General features: G+C 37.1%; 1 protein-coding gene across 1 annotated transcript in view; it reads right to left on the reverse strand.

Annotated features, from left to right (window-relative positions):
- ADAMTS6 (ADAM metallopeptidase with thrombospondin type 1 motif 6) overlaps window positions 1-19,614 on the reverse strand; it is a 163,405-nt gene that overhangs the window by 75,308 nt on the left and 68,483 nt on the right. Inside the window, exons 8-11 of the mRNA XM_081315567.1 lie at window positions 19,489-19,532; window positions 9,951-10,056; window positions 5,565-5,711; window positions 938-1,079 (exon numbers count right to left, since the gene is read on the reverse strand). Coding sequence (XP_081171693.1) covers window positions 938-1,079; window positions 5,565-5,711; window positions 9,951-10,056; window positions 19,489-19,532 — 439 coding nt within the window. The remainder of the gene's footprint in view (window positions 1-937; window positions 1,080-5,564; window positions 5,712-9,950; window positions 10,057-19,488; window positions 19,533-19,614) is intronic.

A 19,614-nucleotide genomic window follows, 5' to 3' on the forward strand; every position in this document is an offset into this window, starting at 1 on the left:
TTCTAAAAGAAGTGATTATTGCAGATGATTAGGTAAATTATTATATGTAGTTTTTAGACCTGACAAAACACTATCATTCAAAAAATATTTTATTTAAAAAGTATATAAAATAATATGTAACTTGGCAACAAATCTACAAAATACTATTTTAATACCATTTTCATATTTAAACCCTACTGGTGACAGAATCATTGTAAGTGATGCTTTAGCTTACAAAAACCACTAAATGCTATTTCAAGCTGTTCTTAAGTATTAGTAAAATAACTAAAAGTTTATTTTGTGTTATTGATTTTTTATAACCTTACTGTATTTGGATGTTGGTTTTTAATGCATGTGGAAGCCACCCAGAATGGCATTTTCAAAATAAATAAATAAACAATTCTTTTATTAAGGAATGCAAGGGATGGAATATATTCACAACCCAACTCAATTATAATAACTGTAATAATGAGTTTAATAAATTCATTATTGCAGTGGTTAACAGTAATAATGGTAATTGTCATAATCACTAATAATGCTATGAGAGAAAGCAAAAAATTATAATACATAACATAATTAAAACTGTTTACTCTACAAAATCATTTCATATTAAAGAAAGATGTATCCTGAGGTTTGTATTTAAACATATTATAACTTTGTCATTAGCAGCATTTCTACAAGTAACTGTTCTGAGTTAGCTAAATTCCTAAGATTATCCAACTGATTTTGAGGAAAAATGCTCAGTTCAAACATTAAGATATAAAATACATATAAACAACTCAAGCAAAAGATGCAGCATAAAAAATTGTTGTTCCTTATTTGAAACAATAATACAATCAAATTACTAGTAGAAAACTATGTTAACAGTTATATGTTAATAAACTTTTATGTCAGGATGAAATATATGTAAGTGATTACTTGGGACAGTTAATATAGTATAAGGATTTAGAGCTCTTACCCCGTATTTACACTGGCGTGATGCAGCTCCATATTGGAAGCGACATTGTTCATCAGCATCATACACCTGACCTGGGGCCACCACAGGATAAAGAAAATCACGCTTTGGAGGTTCATTATCAAGGCAAGTACCACGGCCTGAACTGTCCAACATAAGAAAAATCAGGAATACTATTCTTTAGTAAAAAGGTGAAAGATTTATATGATCTGAAGACAAATCAAACTCCTAACTACATTTACAGCTATGTAAATATACGTGTATTATAGAAAATAGAAATGCTTTCCTATTATGGATCATTACTGCATAACTTCTCATTTGCAAAATATTCATTAAAATGCTATTTTGTGTACCCCTCAAGAATGTCATTGTATATAAATGGTTAGGAGTTCACCGAATTTTCTTTTTGTAGATAACATTATGTAAAATTACTTTGCTGAAGACCATCAGTGAATTCATGATCAAGCTTTGAACCCCTACCTTAAATTCCATATTTCCTCCAAACTTTATGCAGCCTAAGAAAAGACAGTTTTAAAAATTCATTTATAAGTGCAGATTAATACTTCTTAAAAACTTTCAGTGTTAACATTACTTTTGTGAACATTTCTTGAATAACTTCAGAAAGTATGTATATTTATAGTAGCTACAGTAATTAGGTAAAAGAAATCAGCACATATCAAACTTATCTCAATAGATGACTGACACAATTCTTCTTTATGAGGTTTAGATCTAGTTAAATAAAGGTTTATTTTATGAACTTAAATTTTAAAGACCATTTTAAGCATAAATAAGACAAAATACATATACAAACAAATCTTTTTGAAGAATGCAGAGATCTTTCTATATAAGAATAACTAAGTCAGAAAACTATTATACCTGAGGCTCAAAACTAAATCCTTAAAAAAAACCATTTCACCCATAAATTTATGGGTGAATGATTGCCAATCATCCATCTGACCCCAAAATCTTGCCATAACAACATGAATGGAAATAAGAATAGTTTTCAATCTATAAATTATTTATAACAGAAATGAATAATAAACTAAATGAACCGTTATAATTAGCTCCTCAAGCAACTGAACATCTGGAGGCCTTAGTGGTCTCTGAGCTTGGTTGTTTGCTTGAGGATGTCTGATTACCTGACTAGCTAACATAAGATGTTGGGTAATGTGATATCTGCAAGCAAATAACCAAGTTAGAGAACACCAAAGACTTCACAGTTCAACCTATTGAACTATTAAATATTTTCTTCTATTGGAATATAACATTTGTACAATAATTCTTTCAGGTGACATTTATTTAACTGCAAAGGAAAAAGAAGTAGTGATAAACCAGGTTCAGGTGCACATATAACATATTACTCAACTAACCAGGGATCAGATACAACAATCTACTTTTGAGTTACAGAAATTGGAGCCAGGGAATATTTTGTTAGGTAGCAGGACTGAATGAAAGTAATGGTGTTCCACATCCATTAGGACAGTGGTGGCGAACCTACTGTATGTCACGTGCCCTGTCTGTGGGCACACTTGCCATGCCCTGGAGATGGCAACCGTCCCTCTTCAAGCAGCTGCCCGCTAACTTGCTGAGTTCCCATGTGGCTGGATGCATCCCGGCACGGCTGGTTTCCCTTCCCCCCCATCTCGTCCCTCCTGGCCTCACATGCTCTCCTTTTCCTGGGCACGACCCACTGCATAGCCTCCTCAGCTGTTGGCCGGGCATCCAGCTCAGAGGTGGCTTCTTTGAACTGCTGGTGGTGGGCTGCGGAGCCCCAGAGTGCGCCAGTCAAGGTGCCGGCAGGCTGTGGCTGCTGATGGACACTGTTGGCCCCCATGCGCTCACTGGCCTCTGTGTGCGGGGGCCGATGGTGTCAGGCAGCAGCCACCCTGGCCCTTGCCTTGCCCCATGGCAATGGCACCCCTGCCCTACCTCACCGCACCCCACAGGATGAGCCTCCTGCCTACCAACCCACCTGCCAGAGCCCCTGTGGATTTCCTCCATCCCTGCTCACCCCCCACTGGCGTCCCTCCCCACCAGCAACATTGAGGTGACCACGCCCACCTTGGCCACACCCACACAATCTGCCATGACACAACCACGCCCACTCAATGGGCCACGCCCACCCGGCATCCAGCGATAAATAAGTGGGTTTTGGGTTGCAGTTTGGGCACTCGGTCTCTAAAAGGTTCGCCATCACTGCATTAGGATTTTTTTTACAGTAACCTAAGTTACAGCAGTTTACATTCCAATTCCAAAGAAAGGCAGTGCCAAAGAATGTTCAAACTATCGCACCATTGCACTCATTTCTCATGCTAGTAAAGTCATGCTTAAAATCCTACAAGCTAGACTTCAGCAGTATGTGGATCGAGAACTACCAGAAGTGCAGGCAGGATTTCGAAGAGGCAGAGGAACTAGAGATCAAATTGCCAACATTCGCTGGATCATGGAGAAAGCTAGGGAGTTCCAGAAAAACATCTACTTCTGCTTCATTGACTATGCTAAAGCCTTTGATTGTGTGGATCATAACAAACTGTGGCAAGTTCTTAAAGAGATGGGAGTACCAGACCATCTTATTTGTCTCTTGAGAAACCTATATGCGGATCAAGAAGCAACAGTGAGAACTGGACACGGAACCACTGATTGGTTCAAAATTGGGAAAGGAGTCCGGCAAGGCTGTATACTGTCGCCCTGCCTATTTAACTTATATGCAGAGCAGATCATGAGAAAGGCAGGGCTAGATGAATCAAAAGTTGGAATTAAGATTGCCGGAAGAAATATCAACAACCTAAGATACGCAGATGATACCACTCTAATGGCAGAAAGTGAAGAAGAACTAAAGAGCCTCTTGTTGCGGGTGAAGAAGGAGAGTGCAAAACTTGGGTTGAAACTTAACATTAAGAAAACCAAGATCATGGCATCCGGCCCTCTCAATTCCTGGCAAATAGATGGGGAAGAAATGGAGGTAGTGACAGATTTTATTTTCCTGGGCTCCAAGATCACTGCAGATGGGGACTATAGCCAAGAAATTAAAAGACGCTTGCTCCTGGGGAGGAAAGCCATGGCAAATCTAGACAGCACACTAAAAAGCAGAGACATCACCCTGTCAACAAAAGTGCGTATAGTCAAGGCTATGGTCTTCCCAGTTGCAATGTATGGCAGTGAAAGTTGGACCATAAGAAAGGCTGAGTGCCAAAGAATTGAGGCCTTTGAACTGTGGTGCTGGAGAAGACTCCTGCGAGTCCCTTGGACTGCAAGGCGATCAAACCGGTCAGTCCTAGAGGAGATCAACCCTGACTGCTCTTTAGAAGGCCAGATCCTGAAGCTAAAACTCAAGTACTTTGGCCACCTAATGAGAAGGAAGGACTCACTGGAGAAGAGCCTAATGCTGGGAAAGATCGAGGGCAATAGAAGAAGGGGACGACAGAGAATGAGGTGGCTGGATGGAGTCACTGAAGCAGTAGGCGTGAGCTTAAATGGACTCCAGAAGATGGTAGAGGACAGGAAGGCCTGGAGGAATGTTGTCCATAGGGTCGCGATGGGTCGGACACGACTTCGCAGCTAACAACAACAACAACAAGTTACAGCAAGTAGGGGAAAGTTACATTTTGTTGTCGCTATTATTAAGAATCATAAATTCCTAGTGATCTATAAAAAGGATCTAAAAATAGATATAAATTTATCTTTTAATTAATCTCTATTAACTAACAGAAGGGCAAAACATACCTAGCCATCAATTTTTTTTTTTTTTTAAAAAGAGTCCCTGGGTGTTCTTTTCTGTTTTTCTCACTAAGGTTACCTCCTTTGCTTTTTTTTCTTTCTCTAGTCCTCCAGTTTCGACTACTGCCCTGCTTATTCTTCATCAACCACCCCAGTATGTTTTCTTCAGCTCTATTTCATCCTTTCCTGTCTACCCTGCCTCCTTCACCTTTCTCCTCCTTCTGTTCTCTTTTATTACCAATCATAAATGTTTAAGGGGAAAAATGTGTTTTTTTAAAGCCCATGATATAATTTGGGCTTCTTATCCCAAAGTATATAACATCTTTTCTATTTAAATAAATTCAATTCTGTCCCCCAAATCAATGCTTAATTAGAAATAATTTTTACTAAAATTTTCTCCAAGCACATCCTTTCTCAAACATCACAGAAGTAGAGACTTTTGTTCTGGCCAAATCATCACCATCATCACCATCTACAATGCTAAAGTCAAATGTCATTTAATAATATGAATGAAGTAAACATGTTAAATAAAAAGGCAAAACAAGTCTTTCATAACATGATATATGAGGTCTATATATAGTGAGGGCAAAATAAGGGAAGAATGATATCCAAGAGCTGAAGGTAGAGTTCTTGCATAATGATGGGCAGCACTGTCAGTATTAACCCTTAATATGTTCATCCTAAATGATATCTTGTAGTGATTCCTGTTTTCTACTCCATTCTATTTTCTGATTCTGTACAGCAAAATAGTATGAGCAAATCTGACAGTGCTGATCATCCACTCTGAATACTTTTCTGGATTGGGGCTTATGACTACACATTTTCTAGCACTGTTATTCACACTAGCAAGGTATAAATATGGGTGAATTCCTCCCCCTCACAAAATTTATAATTGCCTTGAAATAATACTTACTCTAAAAAACTGGTGATATAATCCCTACTGCAGGTTGACCATGAAAAGGGGTTGGTGTTTGCTGTAATGTGAGCTGCCATAAGTTTTGCTGCTTCATGACCTTTGGTTCCACAAGAATTTCCAATTCCATCATGGTTCATACCAAAACTATCAGAAAGAATAAGGAGAGAAGAGAAACTATTGTTTTTATATGAAACAGCAAATGTAACAATACAGTATAAAATTTCATATCAACTGAATACTGAAAAATGTTCTGAGGGAATGAGAAGTAAATGAAGGGCTATGTATAAGTTACATATGAGAGTTATTAACACAAAAATTATTAGCATATCTATATAGTTCGTTTCACTGTACATGTTTCACCATATTGACAGCATAATCCTATCTGATTTCGTGCCAACAAAGATTACTATTTTAGAATCTTTACATAAGGGCAAAATAAATAAAAAAATATAAAGTGATTAAAAGAAGATTTTCAAAAAAACTAGATAATATTTCATATTAATTGAAACAATATATACCATTTAAAATTATTCATAAGTGCCTTTTTAAAATAGAAAAATAGTCTCCTCCACTAGAAAAGGTAGCAGGAAAATACTCATTGATTCTAACAAAAATATAAGTATATATTTTTTTACTGCTATTTGCTGTATGAAGGGCAATTTTTCTTTTTCAAGATTGCATTCCCAGACATAACAGTCCCAAATGCATATTGGATTCCAAAACACTTGACTTTAACTTTTTAGTAGAAGCAAAACTGGCAGTGTATTGAATGTCATATGTATTATTTGATCGCTTCTTTTGTTTCAGATGCATTGAAGTAAATTGGACTACAGCAGTAACTCAAGAATGTCTTCCTTTTACAATTTGTCATCTTGTTCTAATATTTGAGATACTTTAACACAGTCATTAATCATCATGTTACAAATATTTCTGCTAGATGTTATTCCACTCTCATAAGTGTTATTAAAAATTGGCTGAATTTAAACTTCATGGAAAACAATGGTTTTGTAACAGAAACCATAGTTAAATCCTTTCATTCTACTATGTTTTCTTGCTGAACACTTGGTTCTAAACACCAGAAAGCAAATGGAAGTATGAATTTTCTAGTTCTGTTACTTCCACTGCCCATAGTCTGTCTCTTTGTGGGCTTTTTGGCAAAACTGTGATTTGAGCTCATTGTTTTGCAGCAGTTCTGGTCTATGGAATAGATGCCATCAGTATGCTTAGGACACCAAATCTAGGGCTCTCTGCCTTCTAATGTCAACGCAATCAGTACCCTTGAATACCAATATCAATAATGGGCTGGATAAAGATATAACAAGTCCAATTACTTCTGCAATTAAAGTAAAGCTTGATCTGGATGATGGCCCTCCCACAGGAAGATGTACTTTGGAATTGGAAGAGCACTTTTTCACCAGCTATCACTGGATTTACAGATGGCAGCTGTAGTAAGGAGCGTATCTGAACTATTATGGCTAGGATGCTGTGAGCCTTCCTGGACTGGTCAGACTTAGTGGCAATTATTTATGTCTTGATCACAGTCTTCTCAGCTACCCCACTGTGCTTTATGCATCTTCGACAATGTCTACAAATTGTAATTGGTGAAAAATGCAGCAGAAGACAACTGACTGATGTAAGATAGGAGTCCCATGATACTTACCGGGGTACTTTAAAATAACTGCACTAGCTAGCAGTTGCTTAAATGGGCACAGTTAAAAGGATTGGTGTTAGTCTTATGAGTCTAAATGACTTAAAGCCTAATTATCTGTGGGACTGCATCTTCATTTACGAAAATGCTCTGGAATGTACATCAATAGGATTGTCCATTCTGTTAGAAGCTTGACCATCATATATATGAGAAAGGATCTTATTCTTTGGATCTCTTTAGTAATGAGATATGCTCCCTAAAGAGTTATGTTTGACTCTTAGATTAGTAATAAAAAGTATGTCTTTCACCGAATTTCTAATGGTTTATTTTAATTTTAACTGTACTATATTGTTATTTTTAGAGTATGTTTTGTGTAAGCTATCACGAATGTTGGAATAAACAGAAATATGGGACATAAATGCATTAAATAAAGATCCTCCATATATCCAAATAAATCCTTTCTCCAGGCATAAAATACATACATACATACATACATACATGGAAAGGAGAAAAAATAGAGACTAACTTGTATCTCTGTACTAGATTATCTGGTTGGAAATAATTCCAAACAATTGGTTTTCATTGTCACACTACTATATAACTCCCACCCTTTCCATTTTCCTTGTCTTGGTTTGCTGTTGTTGCCCCCTTAGAATAATATATTAATTCTGACCTTCAACATATCTGAACTGAAACAAGTATTCTACTCCATAATGATGCATGGAAAATGTGCACAATGAAGATTTCCAGTTGAAATCCCTCATTCCCACTCTTTATTCATCGTTCCAAGTACATCTGCATATTTATTGCTTTTCTGCACCAACTTATGTTCTCTTAAGTCAGAACTGAAAGGATGTAGAATTGGAATTGAACTTTGTTCTCAATACCTGATATTCAAGTCTTGCTTTGCACTTTTTGAGATGGATTATCAGTATAAAAGAGATATTATAAAAATACTATTTCATTCATTATACCTCCTTATGCCAGTCTTTTTAAGGAATCTCTACACTGTATGTCAAATTACTGTAATAAATAAAGATCTAAAATAAAATGCATAACAAATTTGAGACATCTAGCATATAATTCCCTGAAGCAGTTTGCAACGACTCTTGAAATCTGTTCAGTTTCATCATCTAAAAGATGGTAACATAATCTTAAATGTGTCTAGCTTTGTAAAAAGAAGAAAACAAAGTCATGATAGAGATTTATTACATTTATCAAAATAGTGAAGAAAGAGAAATGGAGATAAAGATTTCTAATATATTAAAATCACAAAAAAAGAACTGAATGCTCTAGATGAATTTCAACTGTGTAATTTCTACATGTATAATTATTTCTGCTAAATTCAATGGCACTTATTGCTCTCTAAATATGTATTGGATTGTAACTGTTGTTTTGCCCTTAGTATCAAATGTAACAGTAGAATAGTAAGCTGCTAAGAATAGTTGTAGTGACTTGTTTCTATTTGAAGAAACGGTTCATTATGCCAAGATGACTTCTAAAGTGTAAAAAATTAATGCCACAAATTTGGCTTCAGTTGACTTTTCTTCCTAAAACATTACTTAAAATTAAAATATCATTGCTGATTTAAAAACTGCAAGAATTCTCTTTATTTTATTTCTTGTTAACTGTGTAGTTAACAAGATGTATGAGTATGGCAACATACATATTTCTTAAAAGCCATTGCTTCTTTGTTTCTGAATTCTAAATGTTAGCAAAATGTCGGCATGAAATACTAGCAGCTGAATAAATCTGGCTCCAATCCCCATTTCTAGACTGAATCAAAATGAACCTTCCAACAGGAATTCTCAAACTATGGATCATGCCCTCTCAGATTAAACATCTGGTACAAACATGATGACAAAGATAAATGATTGTCACTTTGCAGTTGCATTATTTACATGTGGGTTCCATCTTGGATTAGATAAGTGTATCACATGGTTAAGGTCACTCTGTTACAGGACACATTTCAACATCCCTACACATTAGCTCATTGGTAATATGACTATGCTAGCAGGAAATTTCAAATGAATTAAAACATCTAATCAGGTTTATGCAGATCAAGGGTGAGTAGTATCAAACTTCATCTATGCTCTGTTCATTTTGACTGTGCATGTCTACAATAAATAGAGGGCAAAAACATTCAAAAACTTCCATGATATTTAGATTAAATTTTATTATAAGTGGTCTATTTATCATTAACGATAGTTTCATTCATTTTAGGAGATCCTGATATTGCAACAGTGAGGACCAACAGTGAAAATAATCAATTAAAAATAATATGATTAAATCATGTAAATTAAACATGGTTAAAGCAGTTTTCAATGTGTTTCCAATTGAAACATTGTTATAAGTAGTACTATATAGTCTGATTCTGAAATTAAAAAGTAAGCAACAATTTTTGAGTTCAGTCTCAAAATATATATTCTGAACTGTACTGTTGTTACAGCATAGTTGTACAATGATTGCATAGTATTTCTCCATGCTTATATGATTTATTTTGTGCTATTATAGCAATACACTGTAACAGTGATTTTATGCTAAAGTGATACAACTAGGAGCAATTTCACATTAATGATATATATGTGCTATAGTAATACCTCTTTCAAGATCCTATGGTTGATGAAATCAAACAACAACAAAACAAATAAATAGATTACAGAAAAGGCAGCCAAGATAAGAGGGCAAATTAAGATAATTAAACTAAACTATTAAAAGTTTAAAAATATACGCACTTGTGACCAATCTCATGGGCTATGGTAAAAGCAGAGCCAAGGCCAATGTCTTCATTAATACTACAGCTCCTTTCAGGCTCACACATTCCAGCAACAGAGGCCAAGCCTGAACAAACAAAAGGAGACACAAAGGGTCATGCCAACGTGTTTCAGTCTTAAAAGCTTTAGTTATAAATGCCTGGATTCTTTTTAATAACCTCCATGCCTAAAAGCAGCAGTTGGCAAAAGGTTAACTTTTTAGCCCTTGCAAAATCACTGGGGGGAACTTCACTTTGCCGGCTAGACATTAATATTTTTTGAACTGCAGTCATTGCTGGAAAATGTCTAGACTAGGGGTTAGATTTATAAATTTTGCTTCTGGTAACTTGGGACCACCTAGTAACATGAGCCAGGAGAGGGAATTCAAGCAAGCACTTCTATTTTAACATTTTTGAGGTTGCAGAAAGCAAAATGTGTCCATGTTACTTTTCCAAACAGAATGGTTTTAAGTTTAGTGGGTTCATAAAACATAGAAGTAACATTTTAGCTACCCCAAAATCCCCAAGTGGTATATTCTAGAGAAATTTTATGAGAGAAAAATAACCCTCAGTACATCAATTGCAGAGAAAGAAACATTAATTTGTATTCACTATCTTGATTTCCTTTTATTACAGCATGAAACATGTGCCTTAAAAAATCTAAAATGAATGAAAAGCTTCAGACATTTACATATGGAGTATTGTACATGATATACTTTAATGCAGGACTAATCAATTATCGCTACTGATAATGGATCTGCAACAGCCTTAGTGATATATTTCTCAGAGTACTGTATGCTTATCTGGAAAAAAACATTAATGTACACTCCTAGGGATTATATGTGTGCTGCAAAAATATTGTTACAGAATACTGTAAAAAGAATACTTTTAGAACTCAAAGCAATGTGTTTGTAAAGAAAAAAATATAAAACTAATATTAGATCCCTCTTTTCTATAGGAATAAATTGCAAGTATTTCATGGTTTCACTCTAGCTTTATACCTTCAAGGCAGATTATTATAATTCAGGGTTCCAACTGGTCTCTCCAGATGTTCTGCACTATCTCTCCTATCTGCTTCAACTAGCATGATCAGTTATGGAAGCTATGGTATATAAAATACCAGGAAATACCTAGTCTGAGAATAACTTGTATAAAACAAGTTAGAAAATATTTTCATCTCAACCATGCATATATCCTCTCTGTTAGTCATTTCTTACCCCTTAGTTCCCTTGGTTATAATTACAGTATGCAAAAAGCTGTTAACTGGATGCATGCATAGCATTATTATCTGTAGCTGACCTAATTCTCTGTGTTTTTAAGAATTTTATATGCAGAGATGATTTCTATTAGCTTCCCAGCAAATAGATATGGACAAGAGATAAAGATAGTCTGATGTTTTATCTTCAAGTATATGTTTAGTTTACATAACTGTCACTGGCTCCAGACTAGGGCAAAATAAAAGTAATCAAAACAGGCTTTGCTAAAGTAGATGGAAATTATTTTTAACCAACTATAATTTCTGATAGAAAAAGGTTACAATCATGTTTTCCTTCCAGTAATTTTAAAGATAACAACATAACGATAGCATTCAAATTTCTAAATTCTACCCGTTGTGACAAAAGTATGTATTGATGGCTTTTTCTTCTACAGTACAAATAATATCGTTAACACTTTTAGAATATAATGAACTCAATTCACATTTATAGCTGAGGACTGGAATAATTCCTATAATCATGCTAAAAAAAACACCAACAAACCCAACAAATGATCAGTTTTAAACCACTTTATTCAGACTATTGTTTTATGTTTCCTCTTAGGTCTATCTTTTTTTTTCTCTGTTCAGTTTGCTCTGCAAAGTTCTGAACTTTGTCACTGTAATTGTAATCTTATTTCTTTCCTCTTTTTGCTTTATGTACCTTTTTTCTTGGGACTGATTTTTTTCCTTGCAATATGTAGCTTTTTTTATCACTGAGGGACATCTTTGGCAATTAGGAGTCTGTAATTCCTGTACAATGCCATGGAAACGCTTCCAACTCTAGGTGGTGATACTATCTTATTCCCAGACCATCATTTATGCAGTCTTATGCCACTGTTTTCCATAGTACAAAAACTCCAGAAGTCATAAAATACATGTAATAGGTTTTTTTAAAACTCCATTATGTACTTTTTAAAAAACTCTACTAATTACTGCTACAGTATAGAGGAAGTGCGTCTCCTGATTTAACGTTGCTATAAAGCATGTGGTAGATGTCATCATAGCTGGCAGGTATAATTACAGCAGAAAAGCTATGTAAAAAAACTTTCTTGATTCTTGGTTTGAGCAATTGAGTTATATGTAGAAATTAGGCAGGGAAGACGTAGAGTTCAATGCATCGAGATTCAGTATCTTCTAAAGTCAATGCAGTGCTATGCTGCATCAATAGGGGGATAGTATCAAGATCAAGGGAACTGATAGCATCACTCTGTAGTGCACTGTTGTAGCTGTATTTGGAATACTGCATCCAGTTCTGGTCATACCAATACTAAAAAGATGCTGAGGCCTCAGAAAGAGTGTATAGCAGAGCAAACTGTCAGGCAAAAACAAACAGAACCACTCATAAAGAGTCTCAACAGTAGCTTATTGCTAGTCAACTAGGTTACAAGAATCTTGCCAGACTAACTCCATTCCTTTGGGAATGGCAAGTAAAGGCTTCAAGGATTCTGGGGAGGTTTGATCTGTACCACTTACCGCAGTGCAATGACTCTAAACCTGCCCCCCTCTTGACCCCTTCCCCTAATCTAATTGGAGATTCCACCACAGCAACAAAGGTAAGAGGTCTGGAAGCTAAATGCTATGAAGAATGGCTAAAGGAACTAGATATGTTTAGCTTATTAAAGTGAAGACTGAGGGAGACATGATAGCAATTGCCCAATACTTGGAGGGTTGCCACTGGCATGAGGATATTGATTCATTCTCCATAGCACCTGCTGGTAAGACAAGAAGCAAGGTGTAGAAGCTTGTCAGAAGGAGCTCCAACTTGAAAATAAGGAGGAATTTCCTGATAGTGAAAACTATTGAGCAGTAGAAGAGCTTGTTTTCTGAAGTTTTGGATGCTCCATTGCTGGAGTGTTTCTAAAAAAGATTGGACAACCATTTGTCCAAGATGGGAGGTGATGATTCCTGCTTTGGGGCAGAGAGTTGGATTAGAAGACCACCAAGCACTCTTCCAGTCCTACGATTCTATACAAGTACACTCAGGAAGGTGATCTAGTGACCTGCAAAACAGGGATCATGTGTGTCCTCTGGACTGCAAAACAAAGGGCTTGAGATATATTTTTGAACTTTTGTATTATCAGGAAGGAGGGATATATTGCTTTTAGATGAGAGCCAGTAAACCCTAATAGTTTGTAAGAAAGAGGAATAAAAAAAAGAAGAATTAAGTAGAAAAATTTCACATACAAACAAGAGGAGACATTTGTGTTTCTGACATTAAAGAACAAACATCAGTCCTTTTCAGGTGAGGAACAGGACAGGAAGATATTTAGGGTCAAATGGATAGAAATGATTTAGCAGCAACTCAAAAGGAAGGCATATGCTGGTGTAAAGACAAACAATTAGACTACCTATTTCATTTCAAGTTCTATTGGAATTCCAAAAGCATATATACATTATGTGACAGACAAAATACTGACACTCATCAACTCAGTTATATTCACCTGCTTAGGATTGAAATTATATCTAATAAAAAAGCATTGGATAAATTTAGGACTGAAAGCCAGATGTTATTGTTGCAGTATACTAAAGCAGAGGTCCCCAACGTTTTGGGCACCAGGGACTGGTTATGTGGAGAGAGGGTTTTCCATGGATCGGAGAAGGTGTGGTTTTGTGTGCTGCCTGCATCTCACGGATGGGGTTTTGCTTGTTTGTGCGGATCGGCTGCTGGCATGTCACAACCCAGTACTGATCCACAGACCAGGGGTTGGGGACCCCTGCACTAAAGGCTATCCAGCCAGAAGTTCAGTAATACAGAATTTCTCATAACTTGTTATTGAATGGAAAACAAACTGTGCTGATAAAGGAATATCCAATTAATTATTCCCTTGTTTGTATTATATTGTCCAAGTCAAGATTTTATATGTGACCTAGATAAAATAATAAACAGATTGCTCATCGAAACTAGATAACATGGGAGGAATCAAAATTCAGTTAACAATTTTGGATCAAGATAATAGCATGAAATTCAATAGCATGAGAAAATGTGAACTTTATATCAAAAATATCAGATGCAAACATAAAATGAGGCAAGTTGGCTAGACAGCAGTATTATGTAACTTATTTAATGTCTTAATGGATTGCAAAGAATTATAAAAAGCCCTTAAAATAGCTAAAGAAATCTGCATTAGCAGAAATAATGTGGCATTATGAAATGAAAAGTAAATGTAATACAAAACAAGTGAACTGTGCACTGAGAACTTCCGTTATATATTCAAGATGGACAGTATTTAATATTTTATTGTTATATATATGTAGGGGTGTGGGTCTATACATATGTTCTATATAGTATGTTTTAGGTGTGTGTCATGTATGTGTTTCACTTTGAGAGCGGGCAACTAAATTTCATTTTTGATGTGTGCCGTTGTGCCCACAGTAAAAAATGGCAACAAAGATCATCTTATCTTATATTCTGTTAAGTAACACCTTTTAGTCAGTAATAACAGTGACCTGTATTATAGTTCTATACACTTAGCTAAATCCTATTAAATTCAATAGGATTTCTGTATAGATTTGTGTAATTTTTCTGTTGGCCTTTAAAAGTAATAAACATATCTATTTATCTCTATAAGTTTACATTGTACAATATTTTACAAGAAAATGCTATAATTATAAATCACTGCATGAACAGCTACTATAATGAAATAGAACAATAAATGAACAAAAGCTGATAAAGCTGATATAATAAATGCTACTGCCAAAAGATACACATATGTATGGTTCTTGAAATCCAATTCTTGAAATATCAAGCTAGTTAATACTAGTAATAGGAACTGGTAGAAGATCTTCTACTCTCATCTTTCATATACAGAATATAGTGGCTGTCAACGCTGCTAGCATTGGATGTTCCTGTTCTGACAATTGATGAAAAGGCAGCCATTTTCTTTATTCCTTTAACATGCTTTTTCTTGCTTTTAGAAATCAGGTGCAGTGTGGGGGGTGTAGGGATGTAAGCTCAGCTAGCCATAATAATAATGCTGCTGTGGGAACTCAAGGACGAGCTGATAACATTTTGGTGGGCTGGGCAGCTAAGGAGAAAACCTATGCTTTAAGCTAATTGGGGAATGTGTTTTATGACAGTTTATTGGGGGTGGGAATTGTACTTTGTTACTTTGTATCCGGGGGAAGGGAATTTAGTTTTTGGGTTCAACTATGTAGTGCCGATACTTTGTTTCCCAAATAAATGTTCTTTAAGGAAGAATTTTGCCTTGAAGTTCTTTTGATGGGTTTCATCTGTTGGAACCATGACATTAAACCTAAAACTAACATTGTCTACTTTAAACACCTTGGGGTCCTAAGCTCCAGTCACCGTTCCTAAGTATAGGAATAGACTGACAGAGTCGGGTAAGATCTCAACATGGAGAAGGAAGGAGTGCCTGGATCCAGCACCCCGGCCATGGCTGCAGCCTCAGTGGAGGGAGAGCAAGCCAGTGCACTGGTGGAGAAGGAATCTTCTCAGGCCTTACAGCTGGGGGCGAGACCCAATATGCGGGAGCTGATCTGGTCATCAGAGTAGACCCTGCCCTCCAAGCCCCTCGATACAACCCCGCCAAATGCAAGAAGTTGATTTGCAAGAGGGAACCTCTGAAAAATTGTGTTCCCCGGGCCACTAGAGAATCAGGAAATCGATGACTACTGAGGACGCCGGAGAATGGAAGTACCTGTCCACAGCCTGTAGCCAATCGGTGGAGAAGATGGTGGAGAGGTTCAAGGGGCTAGAGATGAAGAGTGGGGAGCAACCCTCTCACTCTTCCCATGCAAGTGATCACAATGATCAGCGGAACAGACGCCAATCCATGGCTAAAAGAAGCCCCAGCTCCTCCTGGGGGCACAAGTGGCTTCCCCGTCTTCGAAGCCACCAACATTAACCTCCAGCCCTGCAAGGAGGGACAGTCCTGGCCACCACTCTGAACATGGAGGCCCAAGATGTTGTCGCTCCTCTAGAAGCCCAGATCACCACGGGTACCATGAAAGCTCTGTCACTACCATTGGGCAGCAACAGGTGAGAGCACCGTAGTCATTGGGGCCCCTGCAACAATTGGGGATGCCGCAACCACCACCTCTGGGAGGTCAGCCACAGCAGTGGGGCTGGTACCAGCTCCTAAATGTGCAACAACCGCTGGGAGGCCTGCATCAACTGGCGATGCCGCAGCCACCGACAGGAGGCCAGCTACAGGTGGGAGCACAGCAAGAGTGCGGTTGGTAGCAACCTCTGAATCTGCAGTAACCGCTGGGGGGCCTGCAGCAACTGGGGATGCCACAGCCACTGCTGCCATTATGTCAGCAGCTGTTAGGAGTGCAGCAGCAGTGAAGGTGGCAACAGTCCCTGAATGTGCAACAACTGCTGGGGGGCCTGCAGCAACTCGGGATGCCATAGCCACCACTGGGAGGTCGGCATCCACTGAGGGTGCAACAGCCATAGTAGGGAGGCTAGCAACCGCTGGGAATGCAGCCACACTGGGTGGCAGCAACCCATAATGGCGCCACCCCTTAGAGCAACATTTGACCCAGAGAAGTTGATCTTCTTCCTCAATCAAGTATGTTCCCACATGAATAGCAACACCAATTTCTACCCAAAACCAGCTGCTACGGTCGATGTGGTCATGGCCAATTTGGAAGGGGAAGCATCTGAATGGCTAATGAACAAGCGCCTGAGTTAGGGAACCTCCATCTTTTCCTCCTTGGATTAAGAACCAGGTCCAAGGACCCATCCATAGCCTTCAAAGCGGAGAAACAAATACATAAAACAAGACAGCAGACCTGCTCTGGAATACGTATGAGAATTTCATAAGGTAGCAGGTTGAATAGAAAGGTGGCCTGAACAATCCCTAGTGCACCACTTCAAGGAGGAGCGAGATGATCACCTTTCCCAGGCCTGCATCTATCAAGCTGTCCCTAACCTATTGCAGGAGTGGTACCAGGCAGCAGTAAGGTTGGACGTCGAGCTGGCTCATTATAAGAAGGCACCTGGGCCTCTCGTGGTATCCAGTCAGACTCATTATGAAGTGAAGCATATTCTGGATTCTAGACTTTTTAAAGGAAAGTTACAGTACTTAGTGCAATGGAAAGGATATCCATTGTCTGAAGCCACATGGGTAAAATCTAGTGATGTAAAAGCCGACAGGCTCATTAGTAAATTCTATGAGAAACACCCTAAAAAACCAAGGGGCAACTCCTAACCTATGATTTTCTTTGAATTGCAGAATTTCAGGGGGGCTGGATGTCAACGCTGCCAACATTGGATCTTCCTGCTATGACAACTGATGAAAATGCAGGCATTTTCTCTATTCCTTTAACATGCTTTTTCTTGCTTTTAGAAAAAAGGCGCAGTGGGGGTGGGTGGGATGTGAGCTCAGCTAGCCATAATAATAACGCTGCTGTGGGAACTCAAGGACAAGCTGATAATGTTTTGGCGGGCTGAGGAGCTGAGGAGAAATCCCACGCTTGAAGCTAATTGGGGAATGTGTTTTATGACAGTTTATTGGGGGTGGGAATTGTACTTTGTTACTTTGTATCGGGGGAAGGGAATTTAGTTTTTGGGTTCAACTATATAGTGCCGATACTTTGTTTTCTGAATAAATGTTTTTTAAGGAAGAATTTTGCCTGGAAGTTCTTTTGATGGGTTTCATCTATTGGAACCATGACAGTGGCTTTGTAAAGATACCAAACTACCTCATATTAGCTAGGGTAGATACTATTCCAAATAATGATTTAACAATATATGCATACATAAAACTCTGTCCTCTCTCTTATCAGTGCAAAGAAAGCAGAATAATAAAGGTGTACAGTAATGCTAAACAGTTCATTTATTTAATGTTGTACATATTTTATACTTATCCTTTAAGTCTGTTAATAGTTGGTTTAAATAATGGTAAATGATGAAATAAATGAAGAATTAATCCTGGCTGCTGTAATGAAGTATAGTTTAATTTATTCCTAGATTCATCACAGTGGGATTTAATAAAGAATTCTTACATCAGGATGAAATATGATGACTAGTGCCCTCAACAAAATAATATTCGAGTGACAAACTGAGAGATAATCAAAGGAACATGTATGTTTTTATGTATCTGGCAAAATATTATCTTCTTTCTGCTGACTTTGGAGTTACAGGAAGGTCTGACAATTGCTGCTACTGCTGTTCTACTCTTTTTATTTACGTTTGCAGACTCCTTTTCACTTTTCTACCCAATTTCAGTACGGGAATTCTTGCCACTTGCAAAATAGTTGCCCCATGCTCCAAATGACAAAGAGAAGGGATGACAATATTGTGAATGTGGAGGACTCATATCCTAATCATCAACTGGGACAGAATGTAACTCTTGCACTCAGCTTTCAGGATAGTAATAGTAATAGTAATGATAGTAATAATGCAGCTCTGCGAACATAGTGAAATCCTGTAGAGATTGAATTTGTGAACTCCTTTCCATACACCAGCAGAAAATGGTCTTTTGTACGTATTTAAATAGCTCTTAGAAAATTCTAGACAAAGATTTTAGGTTTGAATGCAGAGTTTAAAATCAGATCAGACCACCTGGCCCATGTAGTTTCCCAGGTGCTAGGCAGACATGTCTTCCCAAGTAAGGAAATGGGGGGAGGGGGACAAAAATCTGTCTAGAAACAGAATATTTATCCTTCCCACATATACTTAAGCTTCACTTAACAGTGAAACAAGAATATAAATAGGAGTGAAATTTCAGGATGATTCAGTCATTAGGAGTGGGAAATTATAATTTAAAAGCAGAGCAAAGTGACTTAAATATAAAATGCATGCAGGTTTTCTGAATACTTTATGAATGCTAGCAGGTTTGATACTACAGCAATCATGAGCTGTTCATATTTTCTAAAATATAACAATTTTACAATGTACATTTTGATTTCTAACAGTCTTTCCTAAGGGTTCATTTTGTATTATGTGAAATGTATCAGACTAATCTTCATAATGAAGAAAGCAGTATAAGCTTCCCTTTTCTCTATGTTGTTTTGATTACTTCTAAGCCAGTGTTTCTCAACCACTGCAGGCTGGAGAATTCTGAGAGCAGACGTCTGCTCATCTTAAAGTTGCTGAGGTTGAGAAATACTGTTCTAGACTTTTAAAGAAATCCAGCTACTGAAAATAATTAATAATAAAATTTAAAAATTCCCTTTTGAAAGTAAAATATATTTTAAAATCTATCCTTATGTAAACAGACAAATAATAGGGAAGCCATCTTATCTGTAGAAACATTTTAAAAATAAATACTCATTCAGCTTACACTATGAACCTTACCCAGAGTTCCACAAGGCTTGTTTTTATATGTGCAGATGTCATATCTGTAAAGAATGAAAATAGATATATTTATAAGAGATGCCTCTTAGTAATGTTGTTTTTAAATATTGATCACATTACTGTAGT

Source organism: Vipera berus (assembly GCF_964194415.1).
Source record: "Vipera berus genome assembly, chromosome: 2".
Taxonomy (NCBI): Eukaryota; Metazoa; Chordata; class Lepidosauria; order Squamata; family Viperidae; genus Vipera; species Vipera berus.